Genomic DNA, 16,527 nt, shown 5'->3' on the forward strand with positions numbered 1-16,527 from the left:
GGCGCTGTGCCTCAGCTTGGTGTGTGGCTCCCTGTGCACGGCCACTAGGAGCCTATTCCTGGGCAGGGACTTCCTGAGAGCTTGCACCTGGAGTGGGCCACTGGGAAGCGCTGCTCAGTGCCCCACGAACCCCCCCTTTACCAGCCACGTGGAGGGCAGTGCCCCTCACGACCGCCTCTGGTCAGCAGCCGGGTTCACCAGCACATGGCAGGTGGACCTGCGGTTCAGTGAGCAGCCTGGGGCTTGGGACTGGGGTCAGGGCGCCCCCACTGAAAAGGTGGCGCCTGAGGGAGGGCTCGTGGCCGAGGGCAGGTGTGAGGGCCCTGAGAACCACGGGGCGGCCTTGGATGGGCCTGAGAAACAAAGGGCGGGGCCAGGTTGGCCGTGTCTGCCCCGAGCCAGGTCGGGGCCTGCAAGAGCCAGAGTGCTGTCCCAGGGCGTGAGCCGAGGGCCAGTGGCTGTGGTGTCCCTGGGGGCTTTGGCACCACCACCCTTACTCTCCTGCCCACCTCTTTGGAGACAGGCCCTGCCCTGCCTGGCTGCCCGCTATGACGGGCCTTCCGCGGGTGGGCAGAGGAGGCCTCCAACACAGGCCCCTGGTGCACAGGGTCTCCGTGAGCCTTCCCTGGCACCCTGGCGCGCTGGCTGGACCACAGACTCCAGGGCGAGTCAGAAATATGGTTCCTGCGTGCTTCCTCATATGTCTTCTTTTCAACGTGCTGGCGTCTGGAAAGGCGCTTTCCTGCCCAGACAGGTGCCCCTGCAGCTTCCACCGTGTGCTGGGAGGACGCACTCTCGGGGCCGTGTGGCCCGAGCGCGTGGTTGGGGCCGCTGCGCGGACGGCTGATGGCCCGCTTTCCGCAGCCTCTGCACGTCCGGTGTGGTTCGGCTACACGTCAACAGCTGGCTGGAGGTGAGCTTCTGTCTGCCGCACAAGATCCACTACGCGGCCGCCAGCCTCATCCCCCCTGAGGCCATCGAACGGAGCCTGAAGGCCATCCGGTGAGTGCCAGCCCGCGCCCGCCAGGCCCTTCCCTCCGGCACCTGCCAGGGTGTTCCCAGCACTGTGTCCTCGAGCTCGTCCTTTGCTCTTCAGGCCCCGGAAACTGGTCTATGGAGTGAGAACGTGTTTATGTCTGGTTTTGCTCTCGGGCCCGGGCAGGGCTGGGGGCAGAGCGTGTGGCCGGGAGCTGGCACCGGACGGCTGCGTCTTCATGCTCTTACTGCCTCCGCCCCACTTGAGTTGGAGCTTGTGAGATCTGTCTCTTTATTTAACTGATTTCCTGCAAGGAAAGAGCTGAGCCCAGTCTTTCCTCTCCCCTTCCCATGCCGAGGCCTCAGATGTTTTTTAACTGAAAAAAGGAATCTGGGAACGTTATAGAAAGTTTTTTGGCCACCCCGCAGCATACGGAGTTCCTGGGCCCGGGATTAGATCCAAGCAGCAGTTGTAGCCCTAGGCTGCATCTGTGGCAGCGCCCTCTGAGCCGGCCCTCTGAGCCCTCTGAGCCGGGCCGGGGATTGAACCTGTGTCCCAGTGCTCCACAGATGCCACCCAACGTGTTGTGCCACAGCAGGAGCTCCTTTGCAGGTTTTTAAAGGCTCTGAACGCAGCCCCCTCTCCTCCTGCCGCCTCGGCCCCTTTTGTCTGAAGTGGGCGCCTGTGGGCTGCAGCGCACAGCGTGCGTCCCGCTGACCCGGGACCCTGCTCCACAGCCCGTACCACGCCCTGCTGCTGCTCAGTGACGAGAAGACCCTGCTGGGCGAGCTCCCCCTCGACTGCTCCCCGGCCCTGGTGCGCGTGATCAAGACCACATCCGCCATGAAGAACCTGCAGCAGTTGGCCCAGGATGCAGACCTGGCCTTGCTGCAGGTACCTGGGGGCCTGGGGCACGCTGGGTGGGCAGGTTGGCCAGCACGGGGGGACGGGGGGGGCACGTCACCTTAGGCTGCCCCCCGGGGGCCTCTGTCCAACCGAGGGCCGCTGCTCGGCTGCCCTGGTGATGGGTGGACCTGAGCTTGAGGCTCTGGAATTGGAGTCAGGCCTGGGATCAGGGCCGCGGGCCTGACTGCTGCCTGTGTGGGGGCCATGTGGCTGTGGCAGAGGCGGCTGCACAGCACAGGACACCAGCCCTGGGGGGCATGCAGGGTGCACTGAGCCCACCCCGGAGCCGTGCAGAGCCAGGACCAAACCCGTGGGGCGGGGCGCAGGCAAGCTGTCCTATGTCCTGTGAGAGATGCTCCCTCCTTGCTGAGCCCCGTGCCGTGGGCTGCCCTTTCTGATTGAACGAGGGCCCCTGGGCCCTGGCCGGGGATCCGGTTGGAGCCTGGCAGAGCCAGGGGCGAGGTTGGAGGCCAGGGACAGGGGACTTTCCACGTGACAGCCTGAGGGTGGCCCTGGGGCCTGGAACGGATACCGTGTGGCCGCCAGGGGGCAGCAGGGCCTGGCCCTGGGACCAGCGCTGTGCCGAGGCCAAGGGCGGAGCTTTCCCAGGAGGAGCCTTGGCCTCTGCTCCCCAGCCTGACCTCCAGGCCTGCCTCTCAGGCCGTTTTTCCCCAGGGCAGCCATGTGGACTCTGTCTCCCAGAAGGAGCCCCTCCTGTCTCTACCCCATGACCTCTGTTGCCCCCCGCCCCCCCCACCCGAGAGTGTTTCTCCAGCCCTGCCGTGGTGTTTTGTTTGTGCTCCTGGGCTGGACGGCACCCACGGTGTCCCCATCCTGCCTTCCTAGCATCCCCGGGGCAACCGTAAACGCACCAGCCGTTCCCCGTGAGCCGCCGAGCTGGCCTGTGCGTGTCTGCACCTCTCGAAGGGGCTGCCTTCCCTGTCCTCGGGGCTGCCCGACCAGAACGCTGTTTGGATATCCTGCTGCACCCTTGCGGGTCTCCCTGGACGTCCACTTGCCGCTCTCCGGCCTGGCCGGGGGGATCCTGGCTGTTTCCTTCCATGACGCCACCGCCCTGTGCCCTGTGCAGATCAGAAAGTTTGGTTCTGGTGTGGTTTTGCAGAAGCTCCTGGGGCCCAGCCCTGGCCGTGGACCTCCCAGCCTCTGGGACAGCCCCTTCCTGCAGCAGATGCCCAGTGGAGGCCCCTTGGGGAGGGAGTGACCGCCTCCTGTGGGACTGTCCCCCAGGTGATTTTAAATCACTCATGTTCCACCCCAGGCAGAGAGGCTCTGTGAGGAAGTATTTTGAGGGGTTTTGTCATGATAAAACTATTACATTCTTTCTTAAAAGATTCAGTTCCAGCCGGTTTGATCCCTGGCCTGGCTGGTGCGTTTAAGGATCCCATGTTGCTGAAGCTGCAGCGTGGATTGGAAACTCCGGATGCTGTGGGGCAGGGTTGGAAAAGAAAGAGAAAAAAAAAAATTGAGGGAGTTCCTGCTGTGGGGCAGTGGTTAAGACTCCGACTGCAGTGGCCTAGGTTGCTGCAGAGGTACGGTTCAACCCCTGGCCCAGCACAGTGTGTTAAGGAATCCTGTGTTGCTACAGCTGTGGTGTAGGCTGCAGCTATGGCTTGAAATCAGTCTGTGGCCTGGGAACCTCCATATGTTACAGATGCAGTCATTAAAAAAAAAAATTCAGGAATCCGAGTAGGAACCATGAGCTTGCGGGTTCAATCCCTGGCCCCACTCCATGGGTTAAGCATCTGGCGTTGCTGTGGCTGTGGTGTAGGCCGGCAGCTACAGCTCCAATTTGACCCCTAGCCTGGGAACCTCCATATGCCGTGGATGTGGCCCTAAAAAGACAAAAAAAAAAAAAAAAAAAAAATTCTAATATGACGCAAATTAGAGACATAAAAAGAAAAGTCTCCCACAGTCCCGACCCCCAGCAGGAACACTGTAGGTTCCTGCAATCATTTTCTGTACGTTTTTTTCACTTGTATGTTAGGGCTGAACCCATGGCATGAACCCAGGGCTGAACCTGGAGCTTCCCAGGCTAGGGTGGAATTTGAGCTGTAGCTACTGGCTTCTGCCGCAGCCATAGCGCCGCGGGGTCTGAGCCGTGTCTGCCCACGGCAACGCCAGATCCTTTCTCCTTGTATGTTAACACATGGTTTTTGAGTGGCTCTGAGGGTCCCAGTGCACGTGACTTGTGATGGGTTAGTGGTGGCTCCACGTCGGCTCTAACCCCAGGACCCGTGCGTGTGCCCTTCCTCACCGGGAGGAGAATCGCAAGGATCCAGGTGGGCTGTCCTGAGAGTGAGGCAGGGGTGTGACCCCTGTGGTCACGGGACGCTGCAGCCAGAGGCAGATGCCGTCTCCCGGAGCCGCCGCTGCAGGGCAGCCTGCGACACCCGACACCCAGGTTGCAGCGCTGCCATGAGTCCCAGGGCTCCAGTTTCAGTTCTCTGGCCTCCAGGGGGCGCTCTGCCTGCAGGGAGAGGAGGCGGGTGGCAGAGACGGAGGGAGGTAGGCCTGTGTCCTTTGAGCCATTGTCGCTGGGACTTGGGTGAGAGGGGAGAGGGTCAGCGGTGGAACCGAAGTTTCCTTTGTGTCTCGAGTGGGCAGTGCCACTGGAAGCCCTGCTTGCGGACCAGGTGACGGCGTGCCCAGAGCCTGCACAGGGCTGCTCCCCTTTGGAGGCCTGTGACTGCAGTGGTGCTGGACGGGCAGTACCAGGTGCCATGTTCTCACCCTGGCCTCCCCTCCTGCACAGCGCCCGGTCTGTGCCATCCTGAGTCTGAGCGTCCAGGAGAGCAGGACAGGGGAACATTCTTCAGGGATGACGTGTGGGGTGGGGGCAGGTGCCGTGACATCCACATCCATTGTCACAAGGGATCCCTTCCCTGTGCTGGGCACCTGGTGGGCAGAGGGGCCAGCCTCTGCCAGGCTGTGTAGCCACGCTCTTGGCTTAGCTGAGCTGACCTGTGGCACCCCAGGCATCCCCGTGCTCCTGCCGGCCAGGACAGCACGGGGACCGGTGAGAGGAAGGCGTGTCGCTGTGCGCCGTGGGGACCGTGTGGGTCGGCCCGTGGGCACTGTTTTCCCGGCCACCTCTGCCCGCAGGTTTTCCAGCTGGCAGCGCACCTGGTTTACTGGGGCAAGGCCATCGTCATCTACCCGCTGTGCGAGAACAACGTCTACATGCTGTCGCCCCACGCCAGCGTGTGTCTGTGAGTCCCGCCGGCCGCCCGCGCCCAGGCCCGCACGCCCAGCTCCCGCCCCTGGCCGTGACCCTCGGGCACCTGGTGGGGGGTCAGGGGCCTTGGCCTTGACTTGGGGGCTCGGAGGGGCTGTGGTGCAGGGAAAACAGCTGGCTTCTGTCCTCATTGCACCCATGCCGGTCCACCCACCGTGCTGCACCCCCTGCCGCCCACCACGGGCTCCTGGCGAGGGCGCGGGTGCCTGCACGGAGCGGAGGTCGGCTGAGCTCCCGGACGCCTCGCCCCTGTCCCCAGGTTCTCCCCGCTGGCCGAGCACTTCTCCCGCCAGTTCCCACCTCACGACCTGCCGTCGGTCCTCGCCAAGTTCTCCTTGCCCATTTCCCTGTCGGAACTGAGGAACCCCCTCGCCCCCCCTGTGCAAGAGGTGAGCGTCAGCAGCCCGCCCAGGCGTCGCCCCTGGTGCCGGGCCCTGAGGCTGCAGCGCTCTGAGCCCTGGCTGGTGGGAGGGGCTCGCTGTGCGGGTGGTGCGTGTCCTGCCAGGGCGGCTGCAGACGTTGGTGCCGTCCTTGTCCCCCCTGCTCTGCCCCTCCGGACCCTCCCTGCTTGGGGTGGGCAGCTCAGGCGTGGAGGAGAGTTCGGAGCCTAGTTGGCAGGAGACCAGTGACTGCTGGGCGGACAGAGCCGCCTGGGGTCCCTGATGGGGGGATGCAGGGGTGATTCGGTTTTCACGGAGCCTGGGCCCTGTCCCCAAGCCCTCCCCAGCCACGGTCCCCCTGGCCACAGGGTCTGTGAGTGGAAGTCCTGGGCTCGTCGGTCCCCAGAATCTCCTCGTCCAGGGGAACGTGGGTCTGGGTCAGGACGAGGGGCGGGCAGGGTGCGGGCGAGGTGAGGCCGAGGGTGCCCTCCCTCCCTCCACCCCCGGCGGAGATGGGGCCCGGGTTCTCGATGCCTTAGGCAGTGCCCGGTCCGTTAGGCAAGGCCAGTCCTGAGAGCAACCCTCTTCCTCCCCGAGGCGGAGGTGCTGTTGGTCAGTTCCCTTAGACGCTGAGCAGGACAGTCCTCAGGTGCCATGTGCTGTGGCACCTCTGGTTCTCAGGAACCGCGCCAGGTCCTGCCTGCTGAGTACAGATACGCCGCGCGCGCGCGCGCGTGTGTGTGTGTGTGTACGCGCCCCCCACCCCTTCCGCAGAGGATGCTTCCTCGTGGCCGGGGGCAGGTGGCCTTTCTGGGCTGAGCTTGTTCCAGGTCTGCCCGGGCCTTCCCCAGAGGGGACCCCCAGGGACAAGCAGGCTGGGGTGGGTCTGAGAACAGGGGCAGCCCGTGAACACACCTCCCTGCTCACAGCCGCTGCAGCTCCTCCGCCTGCACATACCCTCCGCCCTCAGGGCCGCTGCCCACGGCCTCTTGCCGAGCAGTGTCCCGGCTGCAGAACCCTGTGGGCTGGGGGACGAGGCAGAGCCGTGGGGCTTCCATGTTGCAGGGCCTACCCCTTAGCTCTGGGCAACTGGACCTGTGATGGGGTGGGCGGGGGGCGTGCGGCCCGGTGCCCCCTGGACGGGAGTTGGAGCGCAAAGCCGGCCAGTGGCCGGGCGCCCCTGTTCCGACGTCCAGGGCGATGCTCCGAGGCGGGTCCGAGGCCCCGGCTCCGCCCTGGCCTGGGCCTCACGCCGCCTGCCCGCAGACGCAGCTCATCCAGATGGTGGTGTGGATGCTGCAGCGCAGGCTCCTGGTGCAGCTGCACACCTATGTTTGCCTGATGGCCTCGCCCGGCGAGGACGAGCCCCGCTCCCGGGAGGACGACATGCCCCTGTCCACCAGGGCTGGCGGCCGCAGCCTCAGCACGCCCAACGCCCTCAGCTTTGGCTCCCCAAGTAGGACCCCTGCCCAGGGCATCTGTCTGGTGGGGGGGTGAGAACCCGGGGTACGCTTGGGACAGGCGGGAGGCCCGGCCTGGACCCTGCAGGGAGCGGCCCTGGTGCCTTCACACGGCTGCATGTGAACACACAGCCGCCCCCTCAGCGGGCAGCCGTGTCCCCACAGACGCCCCCTTCCTGCTGGGCAGCCCCCTCACCCCACCGCCCCGAGGCTAGAAGCCCTGCTTCCCGCCTCCCTGAGGAGGTAGCTCTGCCTCGCTGAGTCGGGAGCAGCCTGGCCCGGCCCTACGCGCCCCCGCCTGGGGTCAGCGCAGACACACGCCCCCCTGGGAGGATGGCCCAAGCCTCAGTGGCCCTTCTTGAGAAAGCTGCTGAAGCCAGTGCCCCCCGAAGGCGGAGACCAGTGCCGAGCCCCAGGGCCCTGGCTTCGGGGGAGGCGCCTGCCTGGCCTGCCCGGGCTCCACCGTCCACGCTGGGTGGGGGGGTCTCAAGGACCAGGCCCGCCTTGGGCGCAGAGGGTGCATGTGGCAGGGCCGGCCGCTCCCTGACGGGTGCCCGTCCCCAGCCAGCAGTGATGACATGACACTGACCAGCCCCAGCATGGACAACTCGAGCGCGGAGCTGCTGCCCAGCGGGGACTCGCCGCTCAACAGGAGGGTGACAGAGAGCCTGCTGGCCAGCCTGTCGGAGCACGAGCGGGCGGCCATCCTCAGCGTGCCCGCGGCCCAGAACCCCGAGGACCTCCGCATGTTTGCCAGGTGGGGCAGGGGCGGGCTCCGGGTTGGGACGGAAGGTGGACCTCAGTGAGAGCCCCTGGTGGCGGACCGCCCTCCGTGGTAGAGGTGGCGTGTCCAGCAGGCAGGTGTCCCCACCGAGAGCCTGCGTGTGGGGTGTCTTGGCCCAGCTTTCTGGTTCGCAACAGTGTTTCTGGGTTGCGTGGGCTGGGCAGGGATGCCTCCCCAGACTCGGCCTGGGCTCCCCCCATCACAGGGGACACAGACTCGTGGCATGTGGCGTCCTGGACGCCTCAAGGGGTCAGGGACTAAGCCACCGGCTGGCAGGTCTCTGCCTCCCAGGCCGCCACCGCCAGGGCCGCCGCGGCGGGCAGACGTGGCCTGGCGGGTCTGACCGGCGCGCCTGCCCCCCCGCACCCCAGGCTTCTGCACTACTTCCGAGGCCGCCACCACCTGGAGGAGATCATGTACAACGAGAACACGCGGCGCTCGCAGCTGCTCGCGCTCGTGGACAAGTTCCGCAGCGTCCTGGTGGTGACCTCGCACGAGGACCCGGTCATTGCCGTCTTCCAGGCCCTGCTCACGTGAGCCGAGCTGAGCACGCGGGCACTGCCCCCTCCCCGGGGCCCTGCTGGCCCCTGCAGGCTGTGGCCTCCGGTCCCTGCTCTGGCCCAGAGGCCGTGAGGCTCTGGGTGGGGAGTGTCCAGGGCTCACGCCCCTGAGTGAGCTGCACGCGCCCCCTGACATGGCCCCCGGTGTGTCAGAGCCCTCTCCCCAGGCTGTCTGGCCCGCTCTGTGTGCCCGCGGGCACCATCCCCCGGCTGCCTCACCAGGAGGCTCTGGCCTAGCGGTCACCTCCCTTTGCCATGTGAGGCACAAGGACCGGGACTGACGTCCTGCAGCTGGTGGGGCCCTGGGGACCGTGCGTTCTCGGCTTCCCACGTGAGTCCGCAGGGGGCTCTTGCACACAGGCTGCCTCGGGCCTGAGGATGCGTGCGGACTGGCCCCATGTCCTCCCGCAGAGGAGAGCCGGCCGCCAAGGGGGCTCCGGCTGAGGCCCAAGCGACAGTTTTCTAGAAGCACAGCATTTATTTCGTTTCTGAACAATTAAAACTCCTCATGAGCAGGTCTGTGCCCAGCCTGCGCGTCCCGCTCAGCTGCTCTGTCCACCACGCTGACCCAGGGGCTGCCCTGGATGTAAAAGCGCAGGGGCTTCTGGGCCCACTCTCCTGCGTGGCCTATGCCCACGCGGGCTGCTGCCACCACAGCTGGCTCACCAGACCCTGAGGGACCCCGCTCCAGCCACACAGCCTCATCCGTGGCCAGGTCCCGCTGGTCGAAGCTCTTGTCGATGGCCAGGGCCTGGCACAGCTTGGAGGGGCCGCTGCAGAGCTCCCGGTCTTTGAGGGCTCGGCTGGCAGCACCTTTGCGAACAGTGTGGCGTAGCTGCCGCATGGCCTCCAGGCCCCCCAGGGGCTCCAGCGCTCGCAGTAAGACACACGCCCCGTCGCCTGTGGGAGAGATGGAGCCTGCCCAGGCCACTGCCCACCTGCCCCAGGGCACCTCACCACCAGAGCTCCGGCACACCTAGTGTGCCCACTGTCCAGGCTCTCTGTCTGCCTCCTTCCTGCACAGCACTTCCTGCGGGCACCCGTGCCCACCTGAGCACCAGCTGGGTGGCCTGTGAGAGGGATGGAGCTCTCTGGCCATCTATGGTTTGGCAATTGGCACTCCTGTGAGGCTGGTAAGGGAAACCCTGGGGCCCCCATCTGCTCCCCCCCTCCAATGGGCATCAGTTGAATGGGGAAGCTGGCAGGCTGGCTCAGAGCACCCATGGTGCGTGTGGGACACGGGTGAGCCCCCTGCATGACGCGGTTGGGAGACTGACTGGCCCCTCCCAGGGGTCCCCTCCCCCACTAGTCTGAGCCCCTAGAGGGACGGCACAGGGACACACGGAACCAGGGAGTTCCCTGACACGTGTGCCCACATCCCTTGAATCCCAGGGTGGGGACAGTGCTTACTCCCTGAGCCCTGGACAGAAAAGCCCTGACCCTTCAGCAAGGCCACTGTCTGGGACACCTGTTCCCCACTCTTAGCCTACCCTGCTTGTGAGGGGTCAGGGGCTCCACCTGAGGTGTGGCCAGGCCAGTCCCACTTGCCACACAGGCCTCCCCATCAGAACCCAGGAGCTGGCCCTCAGTGGACGTGGCAGCTGGTTCTCCTGCGCAGCCAGCCAGCACGGGGCTGTGACCAGATGCCCCTTCAGCAGCTGGTTTCCAAAGGTCTTCAGGATGAGCCGAGTGGCTTCCGTCTCTCTATTCCTGGGCCTTTCCCTTCACCAGCCCCGAGGCTCCCTCTGTTCCACCCTGAGCGCAGTGAGTGCCACCCGCAGACGGGGCGGAGGAGCCGCTGAGCCTCCTTTGCTGGAGCAGAGCCAAGTCCAGCCTCCTGACAAAAGCAGGACACCCTGGGCCCACGGACCTTCCTGCTCTCCTGGCCTCTGTACCGCCTCCGTCCGTGGGCAGGCAGGCAGTGTCCATCCTCAGCCGCCCCCACACCCTCACCCCACCTGGGTGCCCCAGGGCCCTGACCACACCCCTGACCTGGCCGTTCCTGGGCCATCCTGGCCACGTGACCAGAAAGGCACAGTGCCGCCCACACCTGCCCTGCCCATCGTACCCACAGCAAACGGGCTCCTGTCAGGTGCAGCCTCCCCTCCTACCAGGGGCTGGTTCCACCACGACGGAAGCCTGGTGACCAGAATAAGCTTTCCCGGAGACAACAGGGCCCTCCGGGCGGTCCTGTCACTCAGGTTCATGCAACACCTGCTCTCTGCTGGGCACAGGCCCAGCCGTGGGCGCCCTGAGTCCCTGGCACCAGGCATCCCCAGCTGTCCATTCGGGGCAACCCCGACTCACACGTCGTCGGGATCTTTCCACATGTGTGTCACCAGCAGCCCCTCACCGTCCTCAAGCCTTTGTTCATCTTGGGACAGCAGCGGGGGCCCGGCAGACGGGCCGCCGGCCCGCAGTGGCTCTGGCAGGACAGGCTCTTCCTTCCAGGCATGCACCGCCCAGAAAGCAGAGCCACGTCCTCACGAGGGACAGAGGCAGGTGGGCCCTCATGGGAGCTCTATGCCAGGACCTGACACGTGGCACCCCGTGCCCCTGATTCTCTGCATCGGCCGCTCTGGCCTCCACCCAGGGTGGAGTGTGCCCAGAGCTGGGATGGCCAAAGATGGCTGCGGGCATGGGCTCCCATTCCCCAGGGGGGCAGGACCTGTAACCGGCCCCCTGGCAAGGCTCCTGCCCCAGCCCAGCTCACCCCGAGTGATCTCGCCCCGGCGTCCCCCGGCATCGGCCCCTCTGAGGCCGCACTGGGCAGGCGGTGGGCTCGTGGGACCCTCTGGCTCCGTGCTCACGCCCCCCGTGACCCCTGTTCCCCGGGAGCCCCAGCCTGGCCCAGCGAGGGTGCTCCCTGTGCCCCTGCCAGCCCCCGCCCAGCTGCGCTCACCCCGGCTGGAGACGTTCATGCAGAAGTACATGCCGTAGATGAGGTACACATACAGGGTGCCCGGCCTCATGAACATGCCGCGGTTGCGAGGTGTCTGCCGGCCCCCCCTCGAGTGGGCAGCCTGGTCCTCCGGCCCCAGGTACGCCTCCGTCTCCACGATGCGCCCACGGAGCTCGGTGCCGTCCCCCAGGTGTCGCACCAAGACCTGCATGGGGCAGTAAGGAAAGGCCCGTTCCATGCTGTCCACAGCCCGGCTCGCCCCCCAGGTCCCCCACACTGTCCCCTCGGCCCTGCTGGACGGCAGGTCCTGCTCACCGAATGTCTGGTCCGCAGGGTGCGGCCTTCCTGGGCTTCATCACCCGGCCTGACTGCAGAGGACACGGCCCGTGGCACCCCGCCCGGCCCCCGGCCCTGGCAGAGGGAGCTCCATGAGGGGTGGGCTGGGGAGCACCTGGGAGGGGAGAGGGGCCAGCCCAGCACAGGGCAGAGCTCAGTGGCCAGGGGCTGTCCCTGGAGGGCTGGGCGCCCGGGCCAGCAGAGCAGGGGAGCCGGGCAGGGCCTGCGGAGAGCCCCTGCACTGGGAGTCGAAGCCTCCACACCCGGAACCCCTCTGCCCCCCTTCGCCACACAGCCCCCCAGCACGGGGGGTGGTGCAGGCCGGGTGGAGGAAGGCCCAGAAGGCTTGTGGGCATTCACACGCTGGGCTGGGCCAGGCCACCTCAGAGCCCTGGTCAGAGGGGCCACTCCTCCCCGCGTCCCTGTGCCTCCCAGGCCCTGTCCTTGCCATCTTGCTTCCTGTCCCGAATGTCACCGAGGTCCTTTCCGGAGGGCGGGTGTTCTGGTTGCCCCGCCCCCAGATGTCCCCTTGCTGGTGGCGGGCCCAGAGAGGGAGCACCTTCTCAGACCAGAGGGGACACCAGAGTGGTCTGGTTGTCGCTGGCTGCTGCCTGCCATGATCTGCTTGAGGACAAGGGCATGACTCAAGCCCAGTCAAGGGGGCTGCGAGGACATTCCCTGGGGGCCCTGAGAAAGCCCCCTCCAAACAAAGGGGCACACGGGGTGAGACGCTGCCTTCTCTGCCGGGCACTGCCCTGTCCACCCCTTGTTGCTCAAGCAAGTGTGGGAGCCTAAGGGGGGACACAGAGGCCCTTGGGCTGGTGACCTGTTGCAGTCCCCGCCTACCACCTTAGGTGCTAACTGTACAAAATGAAAAAGCGGCAAGACAAGAAAGGCTGGAGGAACAGCTAAACTGTAACACCGTCGCTTGTATCTGCCCTGTTTCTTACTCCATCGTGAACCGCCCTGTGCTAAAAGCAGAACGTGCTAAAAAGAGAAACCACCCCTTTTCCTTTAACAAGCTGCTCCCGAAGCTGCGGGAAGCCTGGGTTCACTGCCCAGTGCTCCCCGCCACTCTGCTGGCCGATAACCCTGCCTGGGATCTCACTGCTCCCGTCTCTACCTCCTCCTACCCTCGCTGTTTCTAACCCGCCACGAGCCGTTTCAGGTGAGTCCCTGAACCCTCCTTAAGGCGCTGGAGAAGGACCTCCCGGGCTTGCAGCTGAGAGCATCCTTCTGGGAACACACTCCGGTCCCTTCTTGACTACGTCACACCTTAGGATCTGTTCCTGGCACCAATCTCCCATTAGCCACAGAAACCGACTCTCCTTGGTCCTTTGGACCTAAAGGTCACAGAGGAGGAGCTCCCGTGGTGGCACAGCAGAAATGAATCTGACTAGTATGCATGCGTGAGGATGCAGGTTTGATCCCTGGCCTCGCTCAGTGGGTTAAGGATCCAGCGTTGCCGTGAGCTGTGGCCTAAGTCACAGGCGGCTCAGATCTGGTGTTGCAGTGGCTGTGGTGTAGGCCAGTGGCTGCAGCTCCGGTTTGACCCCTCGCCTAGGAACCTCCCTATGCTGCGGGTACAGCCCTCAAAAGACAACAAAAGAGAGAAAAAAAAGAACAGAAGAGGGGTGCCTTGGAACCTCCAGGAGACCAGGAAGCCAGGGCTAGCCAGATGGTGCTCCGAGGGATGTGGCCACAGTGCTGCTGCTAGGGCACCTTCACGGTACACATTGCGTGGTGACAGGCTCCACCCCCACAGGCCCCAGGCAATCCTGCTCCCTGCTCCATGCTGGGGAGCTAGCCCTGGCACTGCCAGCTGCTGTGGGGAGGAGGCGGTCTCGACCGTCCTGATGCTGGGCAGCTCCAGTAGGGGCCCTGTGTCAGGGCACAAGGCGGGCAAAAGCAGCCCCTCACAGTCAGACTGTGGTCCCCATGAGACGCCTGCCCTGCGGGCCACCCCAGGCGGGCCAGGGCCAAGCTCCCGTGCCAGGTGGAACAGAGCAGGCAGGCACCTCTAGCAATGAGCATTCTTCCCAGTGGGTCCTGGACCCAGGCCCTCCCCAGGTGACTGAGCTGAGGCTCTGCAGGGACAAGTGCGGCCAGAGTGGCCGACTGCACAAGGACAGGTGGGTCCTGCTCAGGGACGTGAGCCCAGCAGTGCCAGGGCTGGGGCCTATAGACGCCACCCGGTGATGACCGCTTCGGCAGAAGGCACACTGCTACATTTACGTTACCTGTCCCAGAAATGCCCGGGCCAGGGGGACTGCGGGCTGGTCAAAAAACTCGGATCCCAGGCGAGCAGGGTGGCCCTTTAGGCTTGAGAAATAGATGCTGCGCTGGGGGCCTGGGGTCATGGGCGGCGCCATTCGGGGCTCCTTGGAGGAAGATATTTGGGCCCCATCGGGTGGGGCCTGATGCCGCTTTGCCGTCAACAGTCGCTGCTTTTTCTGCCCCATCCTTCGGGAAAGCTGTCGTGGGGAAGGACAAACAATGACCTCCGGAGCTCAAGGACGCAAGTGCCTGGCTGCCCCCTCAGCTGGGAAGGGGCCCTCCCCGACCTTCGCGGCCCTTGCTGGGACCCAGGGGCACTTGGGAAATGACTGCATGTGAAGGCAGGCTGGTGGTGGCAGTGACAAGGTGGCCCCTCTTCTCCATGTGTCACCCACAAGCAGGAGTGACACGGCCCAGTTTGCAAACAGCTGCAGGGACTGAGGAGGAGACAGTGGCACCAAGCCTGGGACGGGAGGGTTGGTACCCTCCGATCGCCACCCACATGTGTTCCCTATGGGAACTTCGGAACCCTGCCCTTTGCACCTGACACCGGCCAGGACTCGTCAAACAGCCGTGACCTCGGTGGGGCTGGGTTCAGGAACAGGCTGTGGGTCTTGAGTCATCCACACCCCTCCCCCGTGTTAGCAGGGCTCCCACTGTGCCAGACCCTCCTAGAACGGCCCAGGACTGACATGCACGTGAGCACCAGGCAGACTGTCTACTTGACCCCAGCCCACGTGCCCAGGGCACGACCCCCAATGACGCCCCAACTGTCCTCTGCCTCATGACCCAGATGTCAGTCTAAGGACAGTGAGGTCCGAGGAACGCCGAGGTCTGCAGACACCAGCACCCCATCTGCTTCCCACCTGCTGCCAAAGGGCCCGGGAACCTGACCACACACCCCAGCCACGCTGGGACCAGCTGCTCTCGGATGACAAGAGCAGGTGAGCACTGGGGCCTGCAAACACCCTCCCCGGGGGCTGAATCCAGCGCATCCCTAGCAGCTGACTGTCCTTTAGGTTTTGTGGCCACACCCACAGCATGTGGAAGTTTCCGGGCCAGGGAGGGCATCTGAGCTGAAGTTGCTGCAATGCAACACAACGCCGGATCCTTTAACCCACTACACCAGGCTGGGATCGAACTGGCGCTGCCACGGGGACAAGCTGGATCATTAACCCACTGCACCACAGTGGGAACTTCAGACCCATTCTTAGTAGTAGGAGTAGCATTTTGTCTTTTTATGGCCGCACCTGCAGTGCATGGAGGTTCCCAGGAGAGGGGTCAAATTGGAGCTGAAGCTGCCGACCTACATCACAGCTCACAGCAATGCCGGATCGTTAACCCGATGAGGGGGGCCGGGGATCAAACTTGCTTCCTCATGGATACTAGTCGGGTTCGTTAACTGCTGAGCCACGACAGGAACACCCTGATTATTTTTAATATAAGTACTGAGAGCCTTTGTTGCCCAGAGCCCGCCAGGCTGCTGAGAACGGAGAATGCCGTGACCATGTTTGCTGCCCAGCCCATCTGCCAACACCCACCATGGGCTCAGACTCCGGGACGTTGTGGCCCCTGTTCCTACCCCAGGTTTGGCCCCAGCCTGTGTCGAGGCACTGGGCTTGCTCTGGATCTCTGCCATGACCCACCCTGGGCGGTGGGGGACTCACAGCGCTGCCCAGGGTCTGAGGTTCAGAGAGGCCTCTGCGCCCCACTGCACACCGAGGATTTGAACCTGCCTCAGAGCAAGCAGTGGGGTGACCCTGCCATTGCGCCAAGAGCAATAGCTGCCCCAGAAAGGGACCTAAGGTCTCTGTGCATGTGTTTCACCTGCAGGAGAACCAACGTCCTGCTGCACAAGATGGTTCTGAGAAGGAGAAGCCAGGTAAGCGCCTGGCCGGGTACAGCCAGCACTCACTGAATGGTACCAAGACTCACCTTCCCACCCGGGATGCCTCTGGGCAGAACCTGGGGTCAAAGGTCTCCTGCCCGGCTGGGCCCAGCCAGTGAAGGGCAGCAAACAGCCGTCTAGGTGGGGGCGTCAGAGGGACCCGCCAGGACTCCATCAAACCTGAGCAAGTGGGGGTTCGTAGAAGCGGACAGCATGCATCCGCCCGAGAAGGGCAGTGAAGTGAGGAGTGGCGAAGTGGCTCCTCGGGTCAGTGCCGCGTCATTTCCGTGGCGGGCGGGCTGAAGCACCTGAGCCTCCGAGTGTCCGGCAATTACACCAGGAAACCGGTGCCAGGCTCTCCTCCCAAATCGCAGGGGCGACCTGGCGCCTGGCCTCGACTTTGCTTCTGGCCAACAGAACAGCGGAGCCGGCGCGACCCCCGCCGGCAGGCGCCCGTCTGGGAACTGCAAACCCCGAGGGGCGGCCGGCGCGCACGTTACTGGTCCCTCGCCGGCCCGGGGCTCACAGCGCGTGGGGGTGCGACCCCGGGGGACAGTCGCGCCCGAACCCTGGCCCTTGGCCGGGCGCCGAGGGAGGAGCGCGTTCCCTGGGCGCGCACTCACCTGGCCCAGCGGCGCGCGGGAACCCGGAGGCCCCATCGCGGCTCTCGGCGCGCAGCCCACCCTGGAGCGGACCCGGAAGCGCCGGGCAGCCGGGGGGTGGAGCCGGCGCCTGCGCGGAGGGGCGGGATCCGGGGCGGGGCCGAGCGGGCTCCCGGCGCCCCGCCTCCCGCCGGGGGGGG

At 65.2% G+C, this 16,527-nt stretch overlaps 2 protein-coding genes across 11 annotated transcripts in view; one reads left to right on the forward strand and one right to left on the reverse strand.

Annotated features, from left to right (window-relative positions):
* Positions 1-8,850, forward strand: part of NPRL3 (NPR3 like, GATOR1 complex subunit) — a 62,255-nt gene extending 53,405 nt beyond the window's left edge. For 7 of the 10 annotated variants that reach the window (XM_021086960.1, XM_021086964.1, XM_003481079.4 and 4 more), the window contains 7 exons: positions 865-1,002; positions 1,714-1,870; positions 5,006-5,112; positions 5,398-5,527; positions 6,785-6,974; positions 7,543-7,735; positions 8,134-8,839. In XM_021086960.1, coding sequence (XP_020942619.1) covers positions 865-1,002; positions 1,714-1,870; positions 5,006-5,112; positions 5,398-5,527; positions 6,785-6,974; positions 7,543-7,735; positions 8,134-8,299 — 1,081 coding nt within the window. In that variant the 3' untranslated portion in view covers positions 8,300-8,839. Of the gene's footprint in view, positions 1-864; positions 1,003-1,713; positions 1,871-5,005; positions 5,113-5,397; positions 5,528-6,784; positions 6,975-7,542; positions 7,736-8,133 lie in introns of all 10 variants that reach the window. The other 3 variants (XM_013987733.2, XM_021086962.1, XM_021086963.1) reach the window with 3 other exon arrangements.
* MPG (N-methylpurine DNA glycosylase) lies at positions 8,781-16,470 on the reverse strand. The gene is made up of 5 exons (XM_013987736.2): positions 16,349-16,470; positions 13,801-14,034; positions 11,540-11,635; positions 11,225-11,429; positions 8,781-9,222 (listed from the first exon to the last, which is right to left on the reverse strand). The coding sequence occupies exons 1-5, from the start codon at positions 16,382-16,384 to the stop codon at positions 8,819-8,821; spliced, it is 975 nt and encodes a 324-aa protein (XP_013843190.1). The 5' UTR covers positions 16,385-16,470; the 3' UTR covers positions 8,781-8,818.

This window comes from Sus scrofa, chromosome 3 (genome assembly GCF_000003025.6).
Source record: "Sus scrofa isolate TJ Tabasco breed Duroc chromosome 3, Sscrofa11.1, whole genome shotgun sequence".
Taxonomy (NCBI): Eukaryota; Metazoa; Chordata; class Mammalia; order Artiodactyla; family Suidae; genus Sus; species Sus scrofa.